This window comes from Schistocerca gregaria, chromosome X (genome assembly GCF_023897955.1).
Source record: "Schistocerca gregaria isolate iqSchGreg1 chromosome X, iqSchGreg1.2, whole genome shotgun sequence".
In the NCBI taxonomy this organism is placed as follows: Eukaryota; Metazoa; Arthropoda; class Insecta; order Orthoptera; family Acrididae; genus Schistocerca; species Schistocerca gregaria.
The window spans coordinates 231,535,885-231,551,356 of record NC_064931.1 but is presented as its reverse complement, the minus strand read 5'-3'; the positions used below and the strand labels follow the sequence as shown (position 1 = coordinate 231,551,356).

The 15,472-nt window shown below is 40.4% G+C and overlaps 1 protein-coding gene across 2 annotated transcripts in view; it reads left to right on the top strand.

Annotated features, from left to right (window-relative positions):
• Positions 1–4,584: 4,584 nt before the first annotated feature.
• Positions 4,585–15,472, top strand: part of LOC126299064 (mitochondrial tRNA-specific 2-thiouridylase 1-like) — a 91,354-nt gene continuing 80,466 nt past the window's right edge. For both annotated transcript variants that reach the window (XM_049990734.1, XM_049990735.1), the window contains exon 1: positions 4,585–4,802. In XM_049990734.1, coding sequence (XP_049846691.1) covers positions 4,724–4,802 — 79 coding nt within the window. In that variant the 5' untranslated portion in view covers positions 4,585–4,723. The remainder of the gene's footprint in view (positions 4,803–15,472) is intronic.

Genomic DNA, 15,472 nt, shown 5'->3' with positions numbered 1-15,472 from the left:
CCCTTGCTACCTGTGTAGCCGCCTCCTGCATATAGTGGACACCTGACCTATTCAACAGAACCCGAAACTCAGCCACCCATTGGCGCAAGTCGAGGAATCTGCAGCCTACACGGTCACAGAACCGTCTGAGCCTCTGATTCAGACCCTCCACTTGCCTCTGTACCAGAGGTCCACAATCGGTCGTGTCGACTATGTTTGCAAATGGTCAGCTCTGCTGTCATCTTGCAAGCAAGACTGGCAGCCTTTACCACTTCTGTTAACCGCTCGAAACCAGATAGAATATCTTCAGATCCAAAGTGACACACATCATTGGTACCGACGTGAGCAACCACCTGCAGTTGTCTGCACCCTGTGCTCTTCATGGCATCCAGGAGAACCCTTCCTGCATCTGGAATGACTCCACCTGGTATGCACAGGGAGTACACATTGGTTTTCTTACCCTTCTTGTCAACCAAGTCTCTAAGGGGCTCCATAACAAGCCTAACGTTGGAGGTCCCAACTACCAATAATCCCACCCTCTGTGATTGCCTGGATCTTGCAGGCTGAGTGGTTTCCTCTGAAACAGGACAGGCGACAGCATCTGTCTCAACGACAGTGTCAGCCACAGACAGCGTCTGGAACCTGTTTGTCAAACAAACCGGGGAGGTCTTATGTGCGGCTGCCTTCGAAGTCTTTTGCCACTTGCTTCGCCCCGGGGCGACCTTCCACTCGACCAAAGGTGAGGGGTCAGCCTCAGTGTGAGCAGTAACTGGGTTGGCCATCAGTGAGGACTGATCGGAGGACTCGGACGTGCTGCACGTCCGTTGGATCCCCACGGCTGGCCCACAACAGTGATGCCCATCCACCACAGCCTCAAGCTGTGTAACCGAAGCCGTCACAGCCTGAAGCTGACAGCGAAGTGTCACCAACTCGGCTCGCATCCGCACACAACAATCGCAGTCCCTGTCCATACTAAAGACCGTGGAAAACTAAACTATGCAGTTAAATGGACTATCGGCTCCTGCTGCGCAACTCTACTGTAGACCTTGACGAAAACGCAGAAACTGTGTGTAATAACACGCAGATATTCAAATACCTAACTACCGAAGAACTCAGGTGAAACTAAATAATTCGCCCCTGATTAGGTACTTGTAATATGTCACAAAATCGGTTTACTTTCCGACTCAAACGAAAACGCGAGAACAGTGGCTATTACTCAAGAAACTAAACTATTAAAGCACACAGATGGTATAAGATTCTCTCCTGGTTAGGAACTCGTAAATGTTACAAAATCGGTTACTTCCCTGTTGCTGCATCTGTCTCGATCAGTTACTACTGCCTGACTCCATTCGCAGCATCAACAGAACAGGCTCTGCTAACGGTATAACTTTGAAGAACAGTAATAGGTGCACACGTGTAACTCTTTTGAATCGGTTGTGAATAAATAGTTTCCACTATTTATGTTCCAACCCTTGCATAATAGGTGTTGAATGTAATTAATTCCACAGACAAAACTTTGGTGTGCTTGTATTGTGTTGTGTAGTTTGAAATTGTGTGTGTACACTCAGCTGCAATTGGTGAGATCTGAAATGTGATCTTGGCCTAGCTGGCTGACTGATGTCACAAGCTATGACACTGTCAGATTTACAACTCTGGCCTGTAAAAGAAGCAGCTGTGGGCGAGGTCGAATCAGAACAATAAAGATCTGAACAGAAAGTCGTTGTCCTTGTCAACACATTGAAAATATGTAGGCCATGCATATATGACTACACAATGAAAGCAGAGAGTGTCAGCAGATACCTACCTACAAAGGGAAGTCCTCGGAAGATCTATATAGACCATGACAGAGAACTCAGTTAGTGTATGACAGACACCTAATGAACTATTCTTCTTGTATACAGACCTAGAGAATAAGCAAGAAAGAGGGAAGGGTATTATTCACTATCCTATCAGTGACGAACTCGTTAGACACGGAATGCAAGTTCACGTTAGATAGAATGGGGAAAGAAATTGGCTAATACTTTTCTTTAAAAAAATCCTGGAATTCAGCTGAATCAAAGTAAGGAATAAAAGGAAGCTCTAAATCATGAAGGTGGAATGGAGATTTGGTCTACCATTTTCCTGAATGTATCAGTTGTCTTTTTCATGAATGTGCATCTACTATCTTATCACTGTCACTCTACTAACAACACTGTTTGTATAGGGAGATGGGGAATGAGAGACGAGTTTTATCATGAATGTATCATGGGCAATGACAAGTGATATAGTTTCTGCCTGAGAGCCATACTGCTCAAACATTTGGTGCCGTAAGATGAGGTGTGAATGCTTTCAGTGCTAAGACATTGTGGTACAAATGTTGTACATCTTCACAGCATTCTACTCTACGAAAGAGATTCCCCAGCCTATTCGAAGACCATTCTTGCTCTCAATTCCTTAGCCAACCTTTCAACAAGACAATATTCAATGTCATCAACCCATAACTTGTGATCAAGTAAAGTTACACAGTGGTAAGACAATAAACTTGCATTTAGGCGGGTGACACTTTCAATCGCCATCTGGTCATCCAGGTTTAGGTTTTCCATGATTTCGTTAAATCATTTGTGGTAAATGCCAGGATGCTTCCTATAAGAGTTACATAGTTAATTTCTTTTCCCATAGCTCTCCAATGCTAGGTTCTGCTCCACCTTTAACTACAATGAAATCTGTGGGATATTAAACTCTAATCTTGATTTCTTCCTGTTTTTCAGAACTAGTGTAACAGTAGCAACTGATCCGAGAATTTAGTCCCTTCCATGTAAACACAGCCCACGCTGTCTTGGCGCCACCACCAGTTTACACAGTGCCTTGTTAACAACTTGGGTCCGTGGCTTCATTGGTCTGCGCCACACTCGAACACTACCATTAGTTCTCACCAACTGAAATCGAAACTCATCTCTCCAGGCCACTGTTTTCCACTCGTGTAGGGTCTAATGGATATAGTCACGAGTCCAGGGGAGGTGCTGCAGGATATGTCGTGCAGTTAGCAAAGGAACTCACGACCTTCTTTTGCTGTCACACCTCTTAACTCCAAATTTCGCCGCACTGGCCTAACGGATACTTTTGTTGTATGTCGCCCATTGATTTATGCGTTTATGTCGCGCAGTGTTGCTTGTCTATTAGCACTGATAACTGTATGCAAACGCCACTGCCATCGGCCACTGCGTTGTCTGTGGTGAGAGACAATAACTGAAATTTGGTATTCTTTGCAAACTCTTGATACTGTGGATCTCAGAATAATGAATTTCCTTGCGATTTGCGAAAGTGAACGCCCCAAGCATCTAGTTCCAACTTCCATCCACTTTCTAAGTATCGTAATTCCCATGGTGCGTCCATAACCACGCCAGGAACATTTTTATGTGAATCACCTGAGTGAAAATGACCGCTCTGCCAATGAACTGCTCTTTTACACCTTGTGTGGGCGATGCTACCATCGTCTGTATATGTATATATAGTCAGTCATCACATGAATTTTGTCACATCTATGTACATGAGTTTTTACTAGTCTATGAAGCGACGTCTGTTAAGCTGCGTACGATAAAAGGAAGGAAGACTAATTGAATTTTAAGACACAGGTGATGACGAGGTCATTAGAGTTGGAGCAATCTACAAAACACGTGGTAAGACAGTGTGCTCACAACCGATATCCGTTTGAATCCCTGCTGTGAAATGAGGCGAGCTGTCTTCTAAATACTGATGTAAGACTAAATACTGAGAACAACAGGTTGCTTCTATATGATGCATTAAGTGTTGTGGGTTACTCAATGAATTTGTAATGATTTCAAATATTTAATACTACACACAAGACGGAAATTAGCACGACGTCACTTTTCTTAGCCCAATACTGAATGGTAAAAGTGAGGTATATTACCATATTTAAAGAAATGGTAATAATAGTAATGTTTATTAATTGTAAAAGCTAAATTCATAACGTTTGTTCATGATAAAGTTTCTATGGCAAATTTCCTACTCAGCTGATAAATCAAAAGAAACTGTGTTTTTCTCTGCTGTAGAGCTGTGTTTTTTACTTGTTGAAACAGGTTAGCAATGAAAACTTTTTAATTTAATTGTCCTATTATTTATGCACAGTGTAAGGTTTTTCATGGTCCAGATATTTTAAAACCTAAGCCATTTTTTGCTTTCAAGTATTTGACCTCCTTTGTGGAAGAACACTCATAGAAATATGCCCAAGTCTTCAAGTATCCTTCGCAATGTGTCACAAAATCAAGGAAATCAATAAAATAAGGATTAACATTCCGCAATATCACAAAATCAGCTACTATAACGGGATTGAGTGAGGCGAGAATAGATTAATTTACGGACGCCACTTAAGCTTCTACTAAACGTCAACATGAAAATTTTCTTTGCGAGAATCCATGCAGTTCCCATCCCGTTCTCTTCCGTCGATGGTCTATGTGAATGTCGCAATTTGAACAGCATTGTTAATTGTCTTTTCGTTCGTTTCTATTCAGTGATGAGAACCAGCTTTAAACTCTGGTAGATTATCGGCCGTTTACTTCGTGATATCGATATAGAAATTATCTGTATTTGGGATTCTCTTTACAAAGAGTTTCATTTGTTTATTTTGATCTTGCTGGATTCGTTCATTACATTGTTTTTATTTTGTTTTGCTCGTTTGTATTATGAAATTACATGCCACAGTTTCGTAATGCATAATTATGCCCTGTTATGTTAAAAGTGTGCTGTGATGTTAATCAGAAAAGTTGCGCTTGCAGTTTCTGGCGGTGTAGATAGTGCCGTTGCCGGTATTTATTTAAAATCGAAAGGTATGTAACTAGTAATTCTTTAAGTATCAACTTCTTGATCACGATATCAGAATTTTGACCACGATAAGAATAGCGATATTAATAGGCAGTGTCATTAACTTGAAATCTTTACCCACAGTAGCGCAGTATAGTTTTGCAGAAAATCCTATCGCAAGAACACCATATCGTGTTAATCTACCAATGAAAAATAATGTACTGCGTAGAAATATATTAGTTTTCTGGCGTACATATTGATGAACACTTAAAGTGGGGAAACCGTACAGTAGATTTGCTAAAGACATCAAGAAACAAGGCTCCAGGATCGATTCTCAATCAGTTTATCGGTAGGCGTTCGTGACTAGAGATTATTAGGGCCATATGTGCTACCGCAGGGATTAACAGGTACTCGTTATCTCCGCTTTCTGAAGAACACACCACCTATCTTGCTGGAGGATGTGCCATGTCAGGACAACCTACAGATGTGGTTCATGCATGAACCACCAGCACATTTTCTGTGCATTGTGCGTCAGCACCAGACGTATACATTTGAAAACTGGTGGATTCGCCGGGGAGGCCCCCATACCTTGACCTGCTTGTTTCCCAGACCCAAATCCACTAGACTTTGGTTATGGGGTCACATGAAGCAATTGATCTCTGCCAATCCAGTTTATGATGTGCAGACACCACACAGTCGTGTCTTCCGTGCGCGTTAGCATATTAGAACCAGCAAGGGTGATTTCAATGAGTGTGGGAGATGTCGGAGGGATAACGTATGGCGCTCCATATGTCAAGGTTCCTGGTTCGAGAAATCTAGGTTGGGCATGTGTGCGATTGTGTTGATGAGTTATTATTTTTGTTATCAATCCTCTCACAGTTTCTGTGCACATGAAGTGGGTGTGAGTGAGCGAACGGTGCTTGACTGGTATTCTTTTTGTCGTGAGGTTTGTTCTGAATATATTAAATACAGGGATAAGTTGGGTGGGCCTGGGGTAGTTGTAGAGTTTGGCGAGTCACAGTTTGGGAGGATAAAGTATGGGAGGGGCAAGCCTGTGGTTGGTATATGGGAGTGGGGGGGCTGGGTCTTCAGAATGTGTTTTTAGGGTGGTTGGGCATAACACAAAAAGGGAGTTAGTGGGTTTGATTCAGGAATATGTAGAAGAGGGTAGTACTGTAGTTTCGGATGGGTTTTCTTCTTATAGCGAGTTGGGTCGGGAGGGGTACCAGCATTTAGTAATTAACCACAGTGTCGAGTTTAAGAATTATGGCAGTGGGGCCTGTACTAATACTATAGAGGGGTTTTGAGGGCTGTTAAATCTGTTATTGGGAGGGGGAAGAGGTGCTCTTGTAACCTTCAGGCTCATTTAGACGAGTACTGTTGGCGGAAGAGCGTCCCTGAGGGATATTGTATTTTTAGGGTTGTCTTAAGAGCGGTGAGTAAGATGTATAGGCCGAAGGTTGTAGGTTAGTTAGGTGTGGGTGTGGGGGTGTTGGTTATGGCTTGGGGGGGGGGGGTTGGAAAATTTTTGGAAGCTATGTGGGGGGGGGGGGTCATAGATTTTTGATTTTGTTGTAATTTTTTTTAGTTGTTGTGTGATACTTTTTTTTGTTTTTTGTTATTATTTGTTTCAAAGTCTTTAATTTTTTGTGTGGGGGGGGGGGGGGAGAGGAGGTTGGGAATTTTATTTGGTTGTGGTTTACTCTTTTGGTGTGTTAGTGTGTATAGTGGTGTTTGTGTGTGTGGCTGGGTGTGATTGTGGTGTCTGACCTAGAGGGCAGCACCGGAGCTTTTTTGTGGCGAGTTGTTCAGTTTTTGTTTATTTTTTGTCTGTTTAGATGATTGGGTGGTTATGTGTGGGGGGTTTTGTTGTTGGTATTTGTGATTTGGTATTGTGAGTTGCTGTCAATCTTTATAAGTGAAGGGAAGTATTCAGTTTCAATGCTTGGTTGTGGCTGTGGGTGGTTTTGTTTCAGTGGTTTCTGTTGATCTATATAGGTCAAGGGAAGTGTTTGATTCCAATTTTGTTGTGTTATTTGAGGTAGTGATGATTGTGGACGTGGTTGTAGTTTTGGGTTTCATGATTTGGTATAGGTATTTTCTGTTGACCTATTTAGGTCAAGAGAAGTGTTCGATTCCAGTGGATATTGTTTTTAGTTGATTTTGGGAAGGTTGTGGTCATTTTGTTTTATCGTTTTTGTCCTTTGGTTTGTGGCATGTGTTTATTTTTAGTTTGTCCCCACCCACAAACCCCCATTTTCCCGGCTTGTCCCGTTTGTTTCATTATATTTTTGGAGGAATATGTGTTTGATGGTCTTTCGATCTATTTTTGTGTTGTCATGTTTACTTAATGACGTCATAGTCGTGATATGGGAGTTGTTGTGAATGGTTGTTTCTGCCACATTGGTGACGTCATTGGTCAAAGCAGACGGGTGGAATCGGACGTTTCCGTTAACCTTCATTCACCATAGTAAATACTCCCTTCCTATACTATCTAGAAAGAAAGATTTCATGACTCCTCTGTATGTGCCTGGATCTCTCAAATTTTACCTCCTTAGTAATTACAGTAGATACATTTTAAGTTGGAGTATATAATGTGTTTCCTAACTGCAGTTGGAGTGTGAGTTCTTGGTACTTTGAAAGTAACAGGCATTTTAATGTTGCATTCAGCAGCAGGTCAGTTGTGAAGGTAGATTAGATGTCACGGAACTGCAGTAACAATTTGAAGAAGAAGAAGAAAAGTATTGTCTTATGCATTAAAATATGTGATAAAGAACAATACTTTCCAACTTACGACAAAGAGAATCAAAGGGCAAACAAAACATTGGGTAAGAACAGACATAGTACAGAACAGTCTGTGTGGATATTGATCGGTGCAAGGCAGTTAAGAATTCTGGATCTAAGAATGCGCTCTACCAAAATTATTTGCTAGTTAGAAAAATCTTCTAAAATATTAGAATGAAAAATAACCTTCTAAAATATTAGAAACAAAAATAACATATTAATTTATTGAAGAAATCTAAAATTCTTGTAAGGCTACATGGACCTTGTCACTAAATGTAAAAGGTGGCTTTCGTCTTTCATAACTCCTTGGTGTAACAGAATATTCATTTGAGAAAATTATGAAATTAGCAGACAGAAATTCTAGCCAGTGCTTACTGTCAGCAGCAATGTCAGTAATACACTGCTGATAGACATGTACAAAAGTATATGCACTAGCCTAGATTTCAAAACTAATAGTTTCTTCATTGAGGAAGAGAGATGGGTAGACTGGTAAAGGTTAAAAAGAAGGAGCAGGTCAGACTCCATGATGAGAGAGAACCTCCTGTTGTGAGGATGTAGAAAGCCAAAAATTATTATTTAGGTTTTCCTGAGTTGTACTGATGAAAATATTTTATGAAATTTCCTGAGTCACTGGTGGAAGTGATTAATAATTTTCTCTCTTCTTGTGATTTTTCAAGCTTCTGAAATCTGTGTAGCCCTCCTACAGAAAATCTTAACTCTTTAAGTTTGTTTTCCATTCTTAAATTACTGGTACCTCCAATGTAATAAAGCCAATGCCTTGCAACACATTTAAAAAAATTAAATCAAACATTACGACAACTGTACAAAGTGAGCCAGTATGATTTTTTTTTTTTAAACAAAGGGGAAAGTCTACATCAAATTCAATGTGGAAATCAGAAACAGGGATGACTCAAACTCATGGAAAAAAAGAAGAATTCCCAAGGTAGTGATCATAGTGGGGCACCTGATTGCATTTTCCACGAGGTCCTGTTTAGCAAGACAATCTGCTATGGACTTCGTTAGGTTGCCGTGACCACTTAAATCATAGCTGGAAAACAGAAAATGTGTTGTACCAATGCAGTGTACACTTAAGGGCATTAAAATTATAATACGATGAAGAAAACATGCAGAAAGTATTAAATTGGCCGGAAATGCACTGCATGCGTGGATGTCCAAATGATTAGCATTTCAGGGCACAGGAGTAATGCCGTCTACATTCTGTATATAAGGTAAGACTACTCATTGAGAAATCGTATCTCAATGTAGGTTGGTTGTGAGTAGATTGTATTATCCCTTGTGTAAGGAGGACTATTAACCAGTGTGTTAGAACCTGTTGGACAGTGACAATATCGTGACCCATTCAGGCTATGGTTTATTGTTGTGCAATATTGCTGCTTTGATTTTGAGTATACTAAATGCTATGCTGCAAGTCAAGTATCTACACAGACAGTGAGACGATTTCTGGAGCACTGCAAGCTGTTGGCATAGTGACCATTATTGGGGGTGGGGGGCTTCCTTTGATGTAGCAGCAGTGTCTCCCAATGACGACATTGGTCACAGGATGCAACTTGTCATCTTTTCAGACTAGTTATGGTTTTGTGTGCGGCATTGCCATAGTTGAAAACAAATAAGTTGCCAGGTCTGGGTGGAATCCCAGTTAGGTTTCACAGAGTACTGTGCGGCATTGGACCTTTACTTAGTTTGCATTTGTCAGGAATTTCTTGCCCAGCACAAAGTCACAAGCAACTGGAAGAAAGTGCAGGTGACTCCTGTATATGAGGAGGGTAAAAGAACAGACCTGCAAAATTACAGACCCATCTCTTTAACATTGTTTTGCTGTAGAGTTCTTGAACATATTCTCAGTTAAAGTATGATAAATTTCCTTGAGACAGAAGAGCTTCTGTCCACAAATAAGCATGGTTTCAGAAAGCCTTGTTCATGTGAAACTCAGCTTGCCTTCACTCACATGATATCCCGTGAACTGTTAATGAAGGCCAACAGGCAGATTTAATATTCCTAGATTTTTGAAAAAAGTTTGACAAGCTGGCCCACAACATGTTGTTAACAAAGGTACGAGCATATGGAATAGGTTCACAGGTATATGAGTGAATGGAAGACTTGATAGGATCCAGTATGTTGCCCTCAACAGTGAGTGTTTAACAGAGAAAAGGGTGTCATCAGGAGTGCCCCAGAGAAGTGTGATAGGACAGTTGTTATTCTCATGGTATACATATATGATTTGACGGACAGGGTGAGTAACAAGGTGCAGCTGTTTGCCAATTATGCTGTGATGTACAGGAAGATGTCATTGTTGTGTGACGATAAATGGATATAAGATGACATATACAAAATTTCTTGTTGGTGTGGTGAATGGCAGCAAGCTCTAAATGTAGAAAAATGTAAGATAATGCAGATGAGTAGGAAAAACAATTGAATAATGTTCGAATACAGCATTAGTACTGTGCTACTTGACACAGGTGTATTAAATATCTAGGTGTAACATTGCAAAGCTATATGAGACGGAACAAGCGTGTAAGGTTTGTAGTGTGGAAGGCAAATGGTCAACTTCGGTTTATTGGGAGAATTTTAGAAAAGTGTGGCTAATCTGTAAAAGGAGACTATGTAGAAGACCATTATGATGCATTATGGGGTACTGCTTGAGTGTATGGGATCCTTGCCAGGTTGGTTTAAAGGATGACATCGAAGCAATTCAGAGGTGAGCTGCTAGGTTTGATAAAGGTGTGTTTTATCTATACACAGATATTGTGGAAATGCTTTGGGAACTCAAATGAGAGCCCCTGGAGAGAAGATGACATTTTTGATGAACACTATTGAGAAAATTTAGAGAACCAGCATTTGAAAGTGACTGCACAATGAGCCTACTGGCATCAACGTACATCTTCTGTAAGGACCATGAACATAAGAGAAATTAAGTCTCATACGGAGGCATATACACAGTAGTTTTTCCCGTGCTCTATTTGTGAATTGAACCGGAAGGTGAATGACTAGCAGTGGTACAATGTACCCTTTGCCATGCACCGTGTGGTGGCTTTCAGAGTATTTACGTAGATGTAAATCTCGTATCGATGTGTGAAGACTCAAAAGAGAATGAACATCACCAGATTGCATTTGTTATGTTTATGGGAACGAAGGTTTGTGGTACCATTGGAAGGAAGGAAGATTAGGGTTTAATGTCCCGTTGACAGCAAGGTTATTGGAGATGGGGCACTAGCTTGGATTGTTGCAAGGCTTGGGATGGTATCTGACTGTACCCATTCAAAGGAACCATCCCGGCATTTATGTGGAGTGGTTTAAGGTAATCACTAGTGCCACTGGGTACACAACACAGCACAATTGTCTGTGGTTCACATAGCTGGTAACTTGAACAGCAGCCACAACTTTTTGCTTGTGGCTGTTCCCTATCTTTGAGGTCTCTGTGACATTACGTTTCAACCACATGTTTCCCATGCTGTTGTTACCTTTCTCAATACCGAAAGCGCTAGACTGTTGCCCAGGCTAGCGTGTTCTTCAGATCTCACACACATTGAAAACATCCGGTCATGGGTTGCAGAGAGACTGGCTGCCACCACTTGCCAGCCACTAAAGTTGGTAAACTCTGGCATAGGTGAAGCACTATGGAATGACATACCTGTATCTGTCATACAAGCTCAGTTTCATTCAATACCCAGCCAAATGAGAGCCATTATTGCTGCTAGATATGACAGATTTGTGTAAAAAATCATGTACTATTATTATGTTGCAGTATGTGCACAGTAAGTAAAATCTCTTTGTTCACTATCCTTCCTAATTTTGCAATATGAATAGCCTGCTGTGTACATGAATGGGAGAGCATAACATTTCATATACAATGGCTCTTCAGTAATTTCTCTGTTTCTGCTAAGTTTTGTTCAACAGTGTGATTTCAAATTTTGCAATTTGCAGATGATCTAATTTTGTTTTGACACTACACAAGTTCCTGTCCTTTTTTTACAAGGACAATAACTTATTTGACTGGAATAAATTGAAAATACAGTGCATTGCATGACATGGAAGTGGGTGTTAATGCAGAAGTTGCTAAACTATTTTATCACATGCAAGAAATGAACTAGTTAAGGATGCTCAATAAACTGGTGTTATTGCTTTTCATGTCAGAAGCTTCAATATAAAGAAAAATAAAAAATAAATTAAAGAACACACAAAATGAGTTACTTAAACATTTCTGGCTGTTAGTGCATGGAAAACTACACCATAGATTACCAGAAGTGTGAAACCTCAGTAGAGTTAAGAGCTGCCTGAAATAGATCTTACTTGGTGGTGGACTGGCACCAGAGTAAGTGGTTCATGCTTTGAGCATCTCTGCAGTTGCAGCAGGTTGTAACAATTGGAAATCTCCTTTTTTTCCATTGCACATGGATCCACCAGCTCCAGTATCCCACTTCTCTTGGTGGTAAGGAGGGATATTTTGCGGTGGTTCGGGCCATCTAGGATTATTTATTGTTTGTTATTTCTGCATTTTCATTCTTGCATTCGGTGGCGTCATTTGCAAGATGCTGATGGTTTTCATTTACTGTTTCCTGAATATTAGTCTCATGACAGTTGCTACATGATCTATAATGGATGAATGGACTTGATGCCCAGCTTTGTTCTTTCCACACTGTCAGCAATTTAGTGGTGGATGTTTGGGGGAGCACTACATGTCAGCTGATACATTTTGGCAAGTGGTGTAGACCACAAACATAGTTTGTGGCTTGGAGACCCATGTATTTCTGATCAGCTTCCTAAGGATACTTTTTCTGGTTTCCACTTGCAGTCTTGTGGTATAGCTATGCTGCTCATATGACAAGGTGCAGTCAAGTGTTTTGGTTGTTGTATAGTATCCAATAGCACTCCTCGGCAAGAGCTCCCAAGGCAATGATGTTCAAGTCTGTGTTTACCATGAAAAACATGAATTTGAGTTTTAACTGGTCATGGATGAAATTGATTCTTACTCATTGTGTTCAAAGCACCTTTTAGGCGCGCTTCCACTTCTGCAAAGGACTTAACTTGAGTTTCCAAAGCCATATCACCTGCATAGAGAAACTTCCTGGTGTGCTCTGGAGGTGGTTAATTACAAGTATAGATGTTAAAAGAACTAGTGACCAATACACTTCCATGTAGTAACACAATTTTTATGCATTGCTGTCAACTTTATTATCCATGAAAGCATACATATACCCTTCTGTTTTTCTGAGTAATTGTTCAATGAGTGTGGTGAAACCATAATCCTTAGGAAATCCATAGAGTTTTTTTTATATCAATATACAATGACTGACTGAGTACTGACAGCTATTAGTTCAATGAAGGCTGCACTTGTATCATTGTTTTGAACCAATCCTATATATACTGGGCGAGATTAAGAATCTGATATGTTCATTTCTTTCCCGGCCTGAAACCTGCTTGTTGATAAGCACTGTAAGCTGTAAGTGATTCAGCAACAGTCTGTCAAGGATTTTGTATAAATGTCATAGTAGTGATGTTGGTATCAAGCTTTTGGCATCTGTTGGTGGTTTATATGGCTTCAGAATGGATGTCACATGTGATTTTTGAGAGATATGTTTCAAAGTAGTAATTGTACAGTTCCATGATCCATTCTCTTACTTTCTTTGTGAAATGTTTTATGTGCTCCACACTGTTGTCATCTGTGCTTGCTGATTCTATACTGAATGGCTGTTTATGTTCTTCAGTACAAGTTTTATGTTCTTTAGGCTGCCTTTTTTACGGCATTGAACTCTTATCTGTTTTTCAGGCTTGATGTTTGGTTTGCGGGGCAGTCATCAATGCTTGTACAAAGTGCCAATCTTTACACAGTCCAGTCTAGCCACTTTCATGAATAATGATGAAATGAAATGAGGAGGACAACACAAACACTCAGTCCCCAGGCAGAGAGAATTTCAGGCATGGGCTAACTGATTGGTAGTGACCTTTGGATGCATATAATAGTTGTTCAAACCTCTACAGAAGCTCTTAAGAACTTTCCATGCATTCTGACTATTCTAGCTTCGATCCTTTGCCTTCATCATTTTTACCCCCATGTCTTGTTTGTCTTTAGATATTGATGTTAGGAATCATTCCCCAGCTTTGAGTTTTCATCCTGACATGTTATTTATTGCAATGATTGAAATAGACCTTCAGTAGCTTTTCAGTGTCTGATGATAAACATTTCATATGCTGTGGTCTCCAACCTCTGAGTATTACAATACCATGAACAGTATTCCTCAGTATTCACAAACTCGTCATATGAAACTGGGCCGGGCTACATATGGGTAAATATTCATCCAAGGATGAAGTAAATTTTTTTACAGTCAGCTATCTTAAAATTATATTTTTTAAGAAAGGGAATAATCTGTCTGAATTTCTGCATTTATTTGGCATACAATTATGCAGTGTTAGGTACTGCAGCCCAACTTACTGTTTTGAGTTTTGCCTGATTTGCTCACTTTCAAAGAAAAGATGAGGATTGTAACCTCTTTTCAAGTAAGCAGAGTCAGATTGATACTTCCAGAACCACAATAGTATTTCCATTTGAACCAGTTCCCGTATATATCCATGCCATATATGGCTGTTGACTATCACAGACATGATTATTTGGTTCTGAAAGTGGTTTTATAAACTGTGGTCACGATGCCACTAATCACCTCCACTGTAAGAGAGTAATTTATTTTTTACTGCTGTTACTCACATAAAGAGAACCTGTGCTATGCACGGAAAAGATAATGCTGCCTTATTGTCTATGTGAATGATTAACTGCAAGGGGGATACATATATCTTTGGACAAGCAGTCTCATATTTCTGTGAATCTCTTGAACGCAAAGCATGTCACACGTGGTTGAGTATCTCTTTTTGATTTTTAGATGTTGTGTGAACTTTGATGCTAAGAATGGCTGTTGTAAGGTGTTTGTGGATACGAGGATGTTTCTGGAGTGAAATGACCAGCTGGTAGTTAATACTGTTGCCCAGGATATGCCCAAATGAATTACAAACTCGTTCTTTCAGGAGTCTTCTTTTGTGTTCTCCAATAGATGCCAAGCTCATAATTGCTGCTGGGTAAAACCTAAGACATCATCTTATCACAATATTATCAGGCAAAAATAGACTATGCTCTATTCTACAGCTAATGTCAGCTATGGCCTGCTTTTCCGGCGCCTGGTACACTGGAAGAAAAGACTTAAAATCACTGCAGCATATAAAAGGGTGACTTACTGCACACCCTTGGAGTAATGATAGTTTTCAACATTAACATGTTCAGTGGAAGCGATGAAGAATACGGAACAACCTGTAAGCTTTGACTGGTGACACTATCAATCAGTATAGCATCTATGATGTAGCATAATAAAAGTATAGTAAAGTCATACAGCATGATTGACTGGGAGATCTCTAAGGAGAGGGTTGTGCATTGTTGAAGTATAAGTGTTGAGTTTCAGTGACTGTAATGGGCATGTATGGAGTGTGGTGTCACGCATGTGTTGATGATGATGATGATGATGTTGAGAGAAGAGAGACGGTGAAACCTGGTGCTGGCATATAACCTATTCTTCTTGAATAGCACTGAGGGGGCTGCTGAGCTTAACTTCCCCATCTTACGGATGCATCACCATCAACAGTATTGAATACCCTCATTTCACGAGACACTGCAGAGAGGTTTGGCATTTGATCTAGAACATTCGCACTCAGACTAGTGATCAAGAACTTTATGCCACCACCCGTCTTGCTTCCTCTGCTGTAAAGGCAAAGGGAAAATTGAATTTACAATTAAATCAGTACAATGGAATGAATATTCTCAGTTGCATACAGGCGTTGATATGCGTCAACTGGGACAGTTGAAAATGTGTACCTGACCTGGACCTGAACCCGGGATCTCCTGCTTACATGGCAG